The 15213-nt window shown below is 39.6% G+C and overlaps 1 protein-coding gene across 6 annotated transcripts in view; it reads left to right on the forward strand.

Annotated features, from left to right (window-relative positions):
- Positions 1-15213, forward strand: part of CEP152 (centrosomal protein 152) — a 105814-nt gene that overhangs the window by 45217 nt on the left and 45384 nt on the right. For 4 of the 6 annotated variants that reach the window (XM_072962488.1, XM_031672801.2, XM_031672802.2 and 1 more), the window contains exons 13-19: positions 562-757; positions 5912-6034; positions 6629-6738; positions 7461-7589; positions 7674-7809; positions 11878-12063; positions 13636-13917. In XM_072962488.1, the coding sequence (XP_072818589.1) occupies positions 562-757; positions 5912-6034; positions 6629-6738; positions 7461-7589; positions 7674-7809; positions 11878-12063; positions 13636-13917 (1162 nt within the window). The remainder of the gene's footprint in view (positions 1-561; positions 758-5911; positions 6035-6628; positions 6739-7460; positions 7590-7673; positions 7810-11877; positions 12064-13635; positions 13918-15213) is intronic. The other 2 variants (XM_015237233.3, XM_031672803.2) reach the window with 1 other exon arrangement.

The raw sequence follows: 15213 nt of genomic DNA on the forward strand, positions 1-15213 counted from the left end.
TTAATCCATTATGGCAAGGAACAGAAATACTCATTCCACGTCTAAAATTTATTGACACACTCAAGTTGGGATTGAATTAGCATGGTGTTTGTTATTGTTACTTTTTTCCCCAGTTGCTTACATATCCACCCAGACCTGTGTTTTAGTGAAAGAGATACAGAAATTGTGGGTTAGGATAACTAGTGTTTTACGATTCATTTCCTCCTTTATTTTCAGATTGTTTCTCTTGGAGTAGTAAAGGACACACATACACAGCACGCAATTTACCAAAAATAAAAAGCGTGTGCCATATTGAAGTTCCCATGGTTGAACTCCTCTCAGTGAGGTCGCAGTTCTAAACTTAAGAATGGTCTTCGTGTGAATAAACTTACTTCTGTCTATGGGGACATGTCAGAGGCAATATCCTGGTGTACGAGTAAGCTTAAAATTGTTTCTGAAATACTAGCATACAGTTGTATATGTCACAAAACACGGTCACCACTGCAGTTAGTTGCTTTTAGGGAACAGCCGTGCTTGATTTGTTATTTGATTTAATACTAAATATAATCGTGTCTCCATTAGCGTTGTACAGCAGGAAGCCCCGAGTGAAGAGCTTTCCAAAGACGAGGTCATTCTGAGGCTGAAAGCGGAGGTGCAGCATTTGCTGGGCAGCAACTCGGTGAAGCGGCATCTGGTGTCTCAGTTACAAAATGATCTCAAAGATTGTCGTAAGAAAATCGAAGATCTCCAAGTGCAGAAGGATGAAAAAAGCATTGAGGTAGAGTTTGTAAGGCTAAAAATCATTTTAAAAAGACTTAATAAAGAAAAGACTTAAAATTTTCACATTTCAGTTAAACCTTTGTCTTTCAGGGATTCATTGGAGTTTTATTCTTACATTTGCACAGGGAACTATATTCAATGTCTTGTAGTAATCATTTGACTTTTTTATAAGTAAAGTTTAAAGAAGGAAATGCTACTTAAAAGAATATGCTTTCTAGTTACTCTTGGCACTGAGTAAATGAGAGGCAGTTAGGTAAAATTCCTTTACCATAAAGCCAAGGAAGCATCCTACGTAATAAGGTGTCTGCATTTCTTCAAGATTGGCTTGTACCAATAGCAGTCTAAAATTTGGTTAAGTTTTCCACGAAAAAATCCTGTAGCTTTTTGTCTGAGATTTCTCTAGCCCATGTTCTTAAAACAAGTCGTCTGTATGCAAAAAAAATTAATTACATGGTGGTGGTGTTACAGGTGGGAAAGGCACCAAGTCAGGTATGTCAGAGTCAATCTACCTTTATATCCTTTGGTTAGCATCCTTGCTTTATAGATGAGGAAAATGAAGCTGGAGGAATTTGTGGCCCTTCTGAGGTTAGAGCCAGTCTTTGGGCAAATTGAAACTAAAACAGTGGACTAATAAGTAGGTCGGAGTTATTTCCCCAAGAACGTGCTGTCGGAGATCTTTCGGGCTGCCCTCCTTTACCAGCTAAGCTGCCTTTTTCACCCTTTCCTATTTTCAAATCTCAACTCATCTCTATTCCCAACAGAAAGTCATACATAAAAGACCTAGTAACTAAAAGGAAAGGGAAGGTGAAAAATGAATGTAGTGTATTCCTTTTCCTTTTAGATGGAAATAACATTTTACTTCCTACTTTTATCTCCTGATCCTTTAAGCCAGGAGTTGTATCCATTAAAACAGTCCTATTAGAGCAAAATGTGCAAGATGTTCCCTGGTGCTTCTTCTTAATGGAGTTTTAATTGCATCTAGTTTATTTTCCAGAAATAATGCTGTGTTTTCACTGGGAAAGCCCTGCCTGCTGTGGTTCTTCCCTCTGAGTTACTGCATTTGATGAGCATGCTGATTCGAATGTTAACGATCAGATGAGAAATGGGACAGTGTGCTTCCCTCCAGCATGCTGAACATTTTTAAATCAAGCTGTTTCCTTATGTTCTTTAAAAGGATGGGAATGAAAGTTTGTGTCTCAATTTGTGTTAGAGTTGACTAGTTGAAGCATTTCGGTGAGACTGTGCTACGACCTAGGAGAGTAAGAGGCTGAGCTGGAGTCTGCACCTTAGCTCGGGTATTTTGGTACCTTGTGCAGTATTGAAATCACCAGCGGCCTGTGCTGGTAAGATTCACTTTCATGTGTGTGACGGTTGCTGGGAGCCATGCCTTATGTTGTGTTTCTAGCCTTTGCCGGTGCCTCTGTAGTCTGTTTCATCAGCAGAGCGAGGGGAGCGCTCTCATCTCTGAACCCTCTTTTTGTCCAGCTAGCCTTCTGCCGCAGTGATTTCTCAGCAGTCTACATGTAGCTTTTTTCTTGAAGTGTGCCGTCAGCCCTTGCGGCCATGTCTGTTCCACTTCACCTGATGATGCCGGGCTCTCTTGGGAGTATTGTCTTCATAACCCTCTGCATATTTGCTCAGTAAATATTTGTTGAATTACTACACATATTGGCTCACTTCCTGGGTGGGGAAAAGGGAGAGGAAGTAGTAATTTAATCAATAGGTGTTTTGTTTGTTGTTGCTTTTTAAATAGACACTCTAGTTCACAGCCATCTAATTAGCCCATGGACACCTTCAGACTTTTCCTTTTGCCTCCTATTTCCCACGTCTTCTCTGATGGAGCTTTCTCTTCAGTCTGTAAAGTCAGAAAGCGGGGTTAGGAGGTATGTAGAGGGAAAGTTTATTATTCAGTAAGCTTTTTTTTTTAAGCTGCTCTGTGCAATGTCTTGTGGGATTCAGTGATGAAGGAAACAACGGCCATTCCATGAAGGAACTTAGAATCTAGAGCATCACTGTCCAATGGAAACATAGTGGTGCCACATACATAATTGAAATCTCCAGTAGCCGCAGTAAAGTAAAATAGGTGAAATTGATTTGAATAATATGTTTTGTTTAACCCAGTATATAAAAAATATTATCTAATCAATCTGTGATTAGTATAAAATCATTAATGAAATGGTTTACGTATTTTTGTGGGTGTGCTAAGTCTTTGAAATCTGGCATGTGTTTGCTACTTACTGCTCATTTGTGTTTGGACAAGTCACATTTCAAGTGCTCAATAACCATATGTGGTTAATGGCTACCATATTCACTAGTACAGATCTATAAGGAGGTGGACATTCGTAACTCTGTATAGTTAGGAAGCTGCTGGTTGCAAAGTGCCATGAGAAGGAATAACTAACTGGGCTTGGGAATGGTAAAGCAGCCCTAGTGAAGTCTGCAAGGAGGGAACATTTAATCTCTGTCCTGAAGGATAAATCCATGGGAGACGGTGGAAGGGAACATTTCAGCCTGGAGCAGAAGTATATAAAAGGATGTAACAAACAAGCTAGAATTCTATATTACGTAAATTCAGTCTTTCTGAAATCTTTAATGAGGCCAAAGTCATTTAAAGGTCTCAGTGTCAACTTTTAGAAAGAATGATCATCGCTCGCTAGCATCAGATCCTGAGCTTCAAGAGATGGTGTTGAACTTCTGTCCTTGCTACAGGGATGTTAAGAGAAAGAAATCGTTAATATAAACTTCCTGAATGACTTTTTAGAGAGAAAGAGGCCATCAAAATCCTCCCTTAAAGCCTTTCTTCATATTAAGAAGGGCAGCAAAAGTATTTACTGTGTAGTTGTATTTGACATGATTCTCTCGTAAGTGTTTTAAAGGTACTGATACATTTATTGCTTTATATACATACCTTGTAGTACATTTTATATTCACTTCTCTCCCTCTTATATAGAACAGTTTCAAGTTATTGCAGAGTCAGTGGTTTTGTTTTGTTTTCATGTCATGTGACTACTCATAGCAGAGCTACTTTATGGCATTTCCAGGATAATACGTAGTGAAAATGAGGAGTCTGCCCATTCTGTGCAGACTGTGCGATGATCAGAGGTGGATCAAATACTGTGCTGTTCATTCCAGTTGAACAACTGGGCCATTAAGGTAGAATGTGGCAAAGGCCATAGGAAAACCAGACTGGCTTACTAGCAGTCAGGAACCACATCTACACTGAATTTTTTGTAAGCTTAATAAATAAAACACAGAAGTCTTTCTGTGTCTGATACTTAATAGAGATCGTTACCTTACCACAAGCTGTGGTTAAAGCTGTACTCTGATTCCAAGGGGCTTGATAGGCAATATTCAGTAACCAGCTCGGAAGGGTCCTAGCTAGAATCTTTTTAGATGTAGAAATTAGGAAGATAGTATGAGAGTTGTTATATTACATTTCTTGTTTTCTTGAAGATAATGTCTTCAGTATTCCTGCTTTAGAGAGAAATTTTATTGTGACGTTCAAATGGTCCTTCTCTTTGAAAGGTGTTCATAAGAGTTTTGCGCTAACAAGTACAAGTACCTCGTCCCTGTGTGCCTGCAGTGTGAAAATATGTCAGGACTGAGTGTAATAGATACCATGGAGGTTGTTTTTCAGGGTATCGGTAGGATGTTACTTTGATTCCTAGTATAAAAACTCACCAGTGGGGAAGCACAAATGAGTATCATAAATCCTCCATCAAGTGGAGGCCAGGTTAGAAAAAAATGAAAGCCATTCTAGTGAGTCAGTAAAGTCCATTGAAGCCTTATTAGCAGCCCCAAGTCTGGAGGCAAGCTAACAGGGTAGGTGTTCTTGGCTCTCCCCTCTCCTGCCTGGGCTAGGAGCAGTGGCTTCTGGGAAATGACGGCAGGTGGGAAGGGGAAGGCCAGCAGCTGGAGCCGGCTCCCTGTGGAGGAAGTGAAGAGGGAACTGGAAGACTGAGCCAAAGCCTTGGCGTTCTGTCACCCCCTGTAGGAATGAGATGCACATACCTCCCTCTCCTGCAATGAGTAGAATGAGCCTTGGTCGAGGGCATTCTTTTAAAATTGAAGAAGAGAAGTCAGAGTTGAGATAAACACAAAACCAACAAATAAAAATAGAGTAGATATTTCAAAAAAATTTTTGTGACCCCTTCAGTGAACAAAGAACTCATAAAAGTGGACAAAACCCGTAAGTAGTAAGAGGAAAAAGCAAAGGTATATGTATCTGGGAAGATGAAAAACAGATGAACAGCTGAAGGCAGGTAGGAGGTTCCCTCTGATGGGAGTACAAGAGATGCAAGTGAAAGAACTGTTAGAGACCCTCCCCCATCAAACACAGTAATTGTTTAAAAGCATCACTGCCATTGGCGGTAACGAGGGTTGGACAGACTTGCACTACCTGACAGTGTACGTTTGTATGAACTTTCTGGAAACAACTTACCAAAGTCTATAATGAGTACCTGCTGCATAAAATGTATGAGTTCATATTGATTAAATACAGAATTAGAGTCTGTGCCACACCTAGTGGGTGAGGGTATGAGGAAATAGAATATTTGCATAGTCTCAAAATACTTACTGTTAATTACAAGTGGCAAAATAATAACGTTGTAGTGGAGGTGCCTGCAGACATGACCTTCGACCCTTATCGGTTGATCACCAGTGATGAGACGTAGTGATGTCGTGTGTCTCCTGAAAAGCACACGCATCAGTTCTGTGGCATTTGTGCCAAGAATGCAGAACCTGAATTTAATAATGAAGAAACGTCAGAAAAACTCAAATGGAGGGACATCCTACAAAATAACTGATGGGTACAGGTACTCTTTAAGAACATCACGGCCTTGAAAGACAAAGACTGAAGAACTGTCCTAGATTGCAGGAAACTAGTGAGACGTGACAGTTAAAGGTAACATGGAATTGTAGACTGGATCCTGAACCAGGAAAATACTGTGTAAAGTCTGTGGATTATTAATAGTACTGCATCCTAGTTAATTTCCTTGTTTTGATAATTGTCCTGTGGTTATATTTGGGGACAGTAATAAAGGTGTATGGAAATTATTTGTACTGTTTCTGCAATTTCTTTGTAAGTATGAAATTCGTTCAAAACTAGTACTTAAATTTTTTAAAAACCTGAAAAACTCGTTTTTACTTTTAGACCAAAACAGATACCTCAGAAAAACCAACTAATGAATTATGGCCTGACTCTTCTGATGTGATTGCCAGAGATGATATTCTGCAACTTAAAAATGAAATTCAAGTTTTACAACAACAAAATCAGGTGATTAAGCTTTACTATGTTTTGTGAGAATTTTCATGGCCTCTTTAAAAGGCTATAACGGACTTTCAAAAATACAGAGGCAATATGAGTTAGTAGACATGGACATTAACAGATGATTAAGGACATTAGCAGGTGATTAAGGATTACTACTGGTCATGGGGCAGAGTCTTCTTTGGAAGGTAAGTATAATCCCAGTTTCCTGTCTGTGTGGTAGCATGGCTAATAGACGTGTTCTTTCCCCCCTAGCGAGCTCCTGACCAAAAAGTAAAATTGCCTTATTTATGTGGTTGGGAAGACTATTGCATCTAAGACTTATTTTAAAGCATCAGTTAGCCAATGCTTCTCGGCTGAATGTTTTCATGTATTTCAAAGTAAATACAAAATTTTAACTTTTACTCCTATCAGGAAGCTACTTGATACATAAATGAATCTGTTCTTACAAGGCGTGAGGAGACTTTATAGAATTATGAAAATGATGTTATGTCAAATAATGTTATAGGGAAGGAAAGCACAGAGGATGCCAGAACATGAGATTAGACTAATCAATTAAGATGGTGTTTATTTCCTCTAAGTGCCTTATTCTTTTGTATCCAGCAACTTAAAGAAACTGAAGAAAAATTAAGAAATACAAATCAAGACTTATGCAATCAAATGAGACAAATGGTACATGATTTTGACCGTGATAAACAAGAAGCTGTGGACAGGTGAGGTCTAGCAGAGGCCTGAAGCCTGTCCTCTGGGCTCCCTTCCCCTTCCCTCTGCCCCTAACCCACCCTCCTCTCCTGGCCAAAAAAATTCAAGAGAAACAATGGCATGGACCCTCCCTGTTGAAATCTTAGGTTGCAGAAGGTGAGTCCCTGGCTTCTCAGATTAGAATTTGGAACACATTTTCCATAGAAATAATGTTATATAGTAGGTTGCGTTCTATAGAACCATCAAAACTGTGGTTCATTGAAATAGTATAGCTTAATGGCTTAACTATTTTTTATATAGAAGGAATCTGTGGGAGGAAATATGTCTTCTAAATACGAAATCATAAACTTGGAGACAGACTTTTGGAACATAACTTACGTGTGAGTTGGGTACTTCAGTATTTGTGTTTAATATAGATGACTTGGAGTTTTAGAACCACACTCTCTATTTAATTTTTTTTTTTAACGTAGACTATTACCAGTTTGAAGGATTGGAGCATTCTCACATCCCAGGTTTCTAACTTTTCTGTAGACACATTTGAAGAAAGAACATTTTGAAGATTCTCATAGGATCAGCTGTTGAAAGTTAATTATTCCCACTTTTGGTTGGGGAAGTCGAATCTGACCTTAACTGTGATTTGCTTTAGAGGGAAGGAGTGTGGAGGCAGGAGAGGTGTTTCCGGTAATCTGGGTACTTACTGCCTTAGATTTCGCTGCCCTCCGTCTGTTTCTAGGTGTGAGAGGACTTACCAGCAGCACCACGAAGCCATGAAAGCCCAGATACGTGAAAGCCTGTTGGCAAAGCATGCTTTGGAGAAACAGCAGCTCTTCGAGGTTTATGAGGGGACTCGCTTGCAACTTAGGTGAGAATGAAAGAGTTTAGCTGCTCTTTAAGCTAAACTTAGGTGTTTTTGTGGTCATTTAATTGCTGGTTTTGTGTATCCAAGGTCCGACTTAGATAAGGTGAATAAGGAGATGGTGGCCGTGCAGGAAAGTTACCTGGAAGTGTGCAGAGAGAAGGATAATCTGGAAGCGACCCTCAGGAAGACCATGGAAAAGGAGCAGCAGGCTCAGGAGACAAAGGTACAGGACAGGTTCATGTTGTGTTCAGTTCATTTCATTTCTCACTGAAACCAGTACACTCGCTCTCCCGGGGAACAGGGAAGGCATCTGTATTAGCCTCTCGACTTGGGGCTCATTCACAATCATACAGCCCACAGAGTGCCGTAAATATTGAAATGATAATTAAAGCCCTCTTTGAAAGTGGCATACCCATAGGGGAAAGTGGTTCTTCCTTAGAGATGTATTCCAAGGGACAAAAGAGAGATCTAAAGATAAGCAAGAGTGGACACCAGTCACGTTGAGTCTGAAACCCAGGGATCCTCCCTGTGCGTGTGTTTGTCGGCTGCTCCCGTGCTTCTGCACAGCCTTGTGAGCACTGCACAGAGCATCCGCTCAGAGGCGTCTGCTTCTGACCTGCTGCTCTCAGTACCTAAGCATCCTTCTATTCTGGGAAAAGGGCGGGAGTTTGAACTTGGGTGTCATGATAGGGAAGGTGGTGACGTGGAGCTGTGGAGGGGAAGGTCACTGGGAGTGTGACCTCTTTCTGCGGCGCTCTCATGTTCCAGGGGGAGCTGGAGGGGCTGCAGTATCCTCTCTTCTCCTGCCTCAGTCCTCCGAGTTGCCCCTGGTGAGTGTCCAGGAGGAAAGTCACATGTAAATAGCCGCCCCTCCTCTCTCCTTCCCTGTCCTGGCCCGAGCCTCCTCCAGAAACACGTCTGGCTCTCCCTTCCACTTTGGACCAGTCTGCAGACCACAATTTGAAAGCCACCTGCGTCCAGATTAGAAAATATTTTTCAAGGCTTGAGCAAATGTTCTATACAGAGGTTTCTGAGTAAGTTATAGTAAAGCTGGCTCTTGCTACCACAGACAAAAAGAATGGTAAACAGCAGGTGGGGAATTCAGTTCATTTAATATTTTGATTATTTTTGAATAGGTTAATAAGGTTAAAAAAAATGCCATGTATACATACCATCTAGTGGAAAAACAACAAAAAGCAGCTGTTTGAGTTAGAGCTGGCAATGTAAAAGTTAGAAGGGCTCTTAAATTTCCAAGAAATTAAAGATGTAGCTCGGTGATGTTTAAAAAAATTAAAATAGGGAGAAGACCCAGTGTGAGTCTTTTCTTTCTTTCCTTCTTCTTAAATATATAAATTGGCAAGAACCTCAGAGCATTCTCTCAAAGAGGTCATTCTTTTCAGACATATTTTTGGGTACTTTTAAAAGAATCAATTTGGCTGCAAGGCTGAACCTCATATAATTAGTCAGTAGTAATTAATGGCTGGCACTGACTGATGTCCTGGCTCACGAATGCTTGTACATTGGGGCAAGAGGAGGGGTAAAACTGCTATTTGGCCCTCCCCCCAAAGCTTATAGATTAAAACTGTTTTTTAATTTTTAAATTGTCATACAGTAAAAATGGACTCGTTTTCATTTGGTGTACAGTTTCATAAATTTTTAACCCAGGTATGAAACAGAACAGTTTCATCAGCCTAAAAAAATCTGCCTTGTGCTCTCCCCTTGTAGTTTATGCTCATCCCCCACTTAAAGGGCCAGTGTACTTGAAGCATTAAAAACTTCCTTCCTTCCTTTCCTGGGAGTTCTTTAGTTTTCTGTGTAAACTTACACAGGCCTTTATAAAGCCTGGTAGTCTTCATAAGCCAGTCGGAACAGAACTTTAAGTGTAAGAGACTTTATCTAATCTTTTCCTATCCCCTAGAGGTGGGCAAATAGGTCTATACCAATGTGTTTTCCTAGAAAACGTTTCACACTCACATATGGGAGAATCTTAGTAACCTCAGGCAAGCTAGGGAACTGTAGGGTAGTCCTTCTCTGCAAGATGTAAGCCGTTTTCCCTGCAGTTGACCTTCAGGTCGGGAGCTTTACCTGGATACTGAATACATCAGACAGATGACACTGAGAGTCCCAGGATGTATTTTCCTGTTTCATATGTGCTCTTTCTTGAAATACTTTGTTGAGTCAGGCTGCAGGTTAAGTACAAGCTCAATTCCAAGTTTAATGTTTTATTAACACAAATTTTCCTCACATGTTAACCTGGCTTATTCAGAGAAAGGGAAAAAAAGTCATATACATGGGACCCTTCGGATTGGGTAGTAATCAGTAGAGACTACGAATCTGTAGACAAGGCAAAGATGAACAATATTCCCATTCATAATGCCAGTCCTGCACACACGAAGGCTCATTTATACAGTTGTAATCCACATTAAGTCAGTCCTTAAGAGTGTTTTAGCTATCTGAGACATGCAAGCAAGTTTTAATGTTTTAAAACTATCAATATTTGCTTCCCTTTACTGATAAAACCTTTTGAATTAGATATTCCTGAAGGATGTTCAAATGGCAGATCCCCATGGTCAATATACTTACTGCTTTTCTTTAGTGAAGAGAGGGAAACAGGGTTTTCTTCACTGTGCTGCCTCGTAAAAATGGCCACACATTCTTGCCATCCCTGCATGTGTGTCCACTTGCAATGTCACTTTGTAGCTATTCTCAGTAACAGGTGGTCTGTGTCTCATCCCCTGAATCTGACTTTGGCCACATGACTGACTTTGGCTAATGGAACATTAGTAAACATTATATAAAAAGACAGTTCAAAAGCATTTATGAGTTGGTCCTTGCAAGCTTGATCCTCATTGGGACCCTGTGACCAAGCACCATATGAAGGATCTGGGACAACCTTCTGGGTGGTGACACATGTGACCAAATCATTGCCATCTTCCTGGCAGACTTTGAGCAATGCCATCTTAGACCATGTAGCCCCAGTGGCCTGCAGAGATCAGCTGAGTTGGCTTAGACCAGAGCTACGTCCAACTGAACCACAGAATCATGAGAAATAATAGATGTTGTTTTAAGTCTGTGCACTGGCTGGTTTATTGTGTAATAAAGCTAACTGATAGACTCACAGACATACACACAGAAAATTGGTAGCAATTTCCTGCTGTTGGTCAAAAGGAGATGCAGATACATACAGAAACAACTCCTGAAGGACAGACATGCACAGATAAGACAATTTGGAGATTCTTTCTACAGTCACACAAAAATAGTAACAGTGATGTATGATATGACAGTGGACAACTTTCTCAATGACGTGGAAGAGACTGTCCTGTAGACTCAGTGCAACTGCAGTCCCCATGACCTGACTGAAGAAATGGGTCCCTCAGTTACTGGAGATTTTCCAGAATCATACAACCCTGAACAAACATGGCATGTGCCAGTGGTGGAGGGGGCTTGCATGACAGTTAAGAAATAAGCCAGGTCAGCTGTGAACCAGAAAAAAACCCAGACAAACCAGGTAGTCATGAGTCAGAAATAATGCCAAAGAGACACAGAGCAAAAGCTCTGTTGCCATGTGGGGGAGGTTTGGGAGGTATACCTCCTGGTGTTGCAGTTGGTGAGCTTTGGTGTGTGTCTTCTCGTGGCATCTCGGTGGGACCTCCCGAAAATCGTTTCAAACAGAAACTCTCATGTATCATTTTGATTTCTGAGGGGGGTTTTATTAGAGTTTTCAGATCAGCTGGGTTCCTGGAATAGAGAATATTGTATGAATAGTTCAAATTCTTAAATTTTACCTGACACTTGACAGTTCTTATTCGATAACACTTCAGCTAATTTTGATAAGAAATCTTGTTTTTGATACTGAAAAAAATACCAATCTGGATTTACCACAGGATTCATAGCTTTTAGAGTAGAGCAATAAGTTTTGGCTTATCTTGGCATACAGGTCTTTCAGAAATGCAAATCTTTCTGGGTTCTGATACCTGATGGGTCCCATGATGGATGGGGTGTCAATGTAAATGTCAGTTTCATTTTTAAAAAAGCATTTGGTGTTCTGAGAATGTATTTATTGTCTTAGATGCCTTTTCTTTTAATCTAGCCATCTGTAAATTTTTAATCCAAATATTTGAGATGTAAGCAGGTTTTTACAAGACAATTTATTCAACTGATTGAGTTAGCATATGGAAGATCACTTGTCTCTGGTGCTCTTGTCTGTTACATGCATATAACTTTTATCTTATAAATCTGACTTGGAGAATGTTAGTGTTGTATGAGGTATTTATTTGAATTTTGTTTAAAGAGACAGCTATTGGAGGAAAGAGAAGAATATGTAAGGAAACTGCAGGTGGAATTTGAAGAGAAGTACCAAGATACCCTTGTGATGGAAAAGGACAAGTGGCTGAAAGAACAAGAAAGTGATATTAAACAGCAGGTTGAAAATGAAGTCATGCTAGCCAAAGCTCACTGGGATAAGGAGCAGAAGGAGGTGTGGGTTAAAATTTCTTTGTAGTCACTATGTTTAAAAAATGTATTAACTGTTGAGAGACAGCTCTTCCTGAAATGACATTATTTTTAATTGCCAAGTATGTACATTATTACTCATTTTATGAGAATTGGACTATTACTCACACCTCTTGACTCTTCAGCCCAATTCAGGATACAATGAGTTTTGGGGGATACTTTTTTGATTCCTCGGAAATGAAACCATGATCGAATTACGTACTGTGAAATGATTCTGATAACTCTAGATTGATCCATAGTTGACAAATAAATAACCCACATTGTGGTTTAGAAGAAAGAAGTGATGACTGGGTAGGCTCAGAAGCACAAAACTACCTCTGTTACCTGAGGAGCAAGGGAGATTAGGAAATGCTCATGGCCACCAAGAAAACTAAGAACCAAATTATAATCCTAAAGACTTAGTTGGAAGTGAAATAGATTCGCAAACTTATTTAAACTCAATTTTCTTACCTATAAGGTTGCTATTAATTGGGGGGTGGGGTGTCTACCTCAAGATGAAATAGTAGACCATGGTCCTGTCTCCTGACCTCCCTACTAATCTCTCGTCCCCTCCTCACCCCAAATTGTATTTCTTCAGTCTAGTGCTGGCCCCTGAAATTCTTTCACTGGTCACTTTTTAATATAAAAGTATGTATTCTGGAATATCTCTATATAGCAATAAAAAATCTGGATGGCACAGAGCAAATCCCCTATTTTTACATTGTTGCAAGTTGTTTTTCAGTTGGATTTGCTATTAGTTATTTACCAGGGGGATGAGAGAGACAGCTAATGTTCTTGTGAGAACGTCAGGAAAGCATGAAGTGCCATACAAGATGGCCCTTTCTGGTGAAGCAACAAAGCCAGGGGCTGTGATAGCCAGGGAAGCAGTCTGAGAACTCTGGATACCCAGGAGGCGGCAAACAGGAAAAGGGAAAAGCAAATTTTGCTATTTCCCAGTTTTGCCCAGGACTGATTGTGTTTGGATCTATCCTGTGACACTGTTGAAAGTAGAATCGTTAAGACGTTCTTCCAATAATGTCCTCCTCTTGAATGCACAGTTAACTCAGTAGAATTTAGTATCACAACAAACAAGATTCTAATGTGTTTGAAGAAGTAAAACTGTTTTTTAAATTGTTCAATTACAGATTCATTAGTTATACTTACCCAGTGTCTACTTTGTGGAAAGCCTGGTATTGATGGAAAAACACATTAATAGCAGATGTTTTCTTTTTTTTTTTTTTAAATCATGCCATCTTTGTAGTCAATGCTGTCAAAGCTTCCAGAAAGGTGCATCTTGAGAGCAAGGTGGACTGATCTTAACACAATATACTTAAATCTTCCACGTGACTTATGTCATGTAAATAAGGTCAAAGAGTAACTTTCAGGAGTTCCTTGAGAATATATTCATTGACTAAATTTCTAAACCTCACATCGTTACTACAACAATGTCTAGATGGTTTTCAAACACTGCTGTGGTTGCTTTTTTGGCTAGCGATTAATTCTAGTTTTCTCTTATTTGAATATTTTTCTTTTCATACGATTTTTCTTCTGAAAACAGATCAAACAAGAAGTTACTCAACAGCTTGAAAAGGAGTGGCAGTCTAAGCTGGATCAAACTATAAAGGCAGCGAAAAAGAAGACCTCAGATTGTTGCAGCCAAACTGACCGAGAAACCACCATTGATGTTATTTCCAAGAAAGAGATGGCAATCATGATAGAAGAGCAGAAGCGAAAGATCCAGCAAAACTTAGAGCAGGAGAAGGAAGTAGCTATCAAGGGGGGCTTGAAGAAGCTTGAGGTTGAATTGGAGCTCAAATACTGTGAAAATATTGCCAAACAGGTAATAGGCAGATTTACTCCAGGACAGTTATTGGAACTGCTTGTCTGTTAATGAAAACTTGTGAAGTACTCCTGTTAAACTTGCTCATAACTTTATACTTAAAAACATAATGCATCCTAGTGTAGGATAGCAATCTTTTTTGGGAGGTGGGGGGAGGTAATTAGGCTTGCTTGCTTGCTTATTCATTCATTCATTCATTCATTTATAGTGGAGATGCTGGGGATTGACCCCAGGTAGGCATGCGCTCTACCACTGAGCTACATACCCTTTCCCCCAGATAACAGTCTTACATTGTCCTAAAACTTTCTTCATTCTGTTTCTGTCACAAAGCTGTCACCTCTCAGTTTTTCTATATATTCTTTCAGTTTACAAAATGGTTGCTCCTCTGAGGCCAAAGCATAAAGCCCAACTGAATTATGCATCTCTCATATCTAACTTTATAGAAAATATTCCACTGAAGTAGTTCTAGACAAGTGAGCTTAAGGTGAACAAGGTATTTAACAGTATTTGTGTGGAGACCTGAGGGTTGAATCTGCAGGCATGCCCCTTAAATGGAACTTTGTAAGTCTTGTGCACTGCCAAAAAGTGGTGCCATCACCTCCCCTTGGAAGCACTGAAACAGCTGGCTCGCTTGTAACTGGGACATGTTACTGGGTTTTAAGAAATGTCATGCAGAGAAAAGTGTAGCTTAGTGTCTACAGAATAAAGATGAATTGTTTGTTTTACCGATACTATGTATTGCAGCAGTTCTTGAATTTTTTTGTTCTCAGGATGCCTTTACAGTTTTAAAGATTGAAGACTTGAAGGAGTTTTTTTTTTGTTGTTGGTTGTATGTCTATTTACTGGAAAAAATCTAAGAAGTTAAAAAAGAAAAGCAAGAATCTTCAAGCACACTTGCTATTGGCTGTCAGAGCAGAGACATGTCACATGGCACGTAGCCTCTGGAAAAACTGTACTATTTACATGAAAGAATGGGAGTAAAAATGACAGATATGGTCTGAATATTATTTTGAAAATAGTTTGACCTCACAGACCACCTGACAGGGTTTCTAGCCCTCAGAGGTCCCCAGACATTAGTGTAATATTATTATTGTGTCGCTGTTATCTTAGACCTGTTACTTATTATAAAATCTTAAAATAATACCTGAAGTTTTAAAAATATCTACTCTGCTTTTGATAAATACTTGAAATTCTGCCTATTTAAGTTGTACGCGATTTTATAAGGAATCCTTAAAGTATGGAAGCAGGCAAATAGATGTAATTGTATCAAGGACATTTTCAGTCAGTTAAAAAAAT

This window comes from Vicugna pacos, chromosome 6, assembly GCF_048564905.1.
Source record: "Vicugna pacos chromosome 6, VicPac4, whole genome shotgun sequence".
Classification (NCBI taxonomy): Eukaryota; Metazoa; Chordata; class Mammalia; order Artiodactyla; family Camelidae; genus Vicugna; species Vicugna pacos.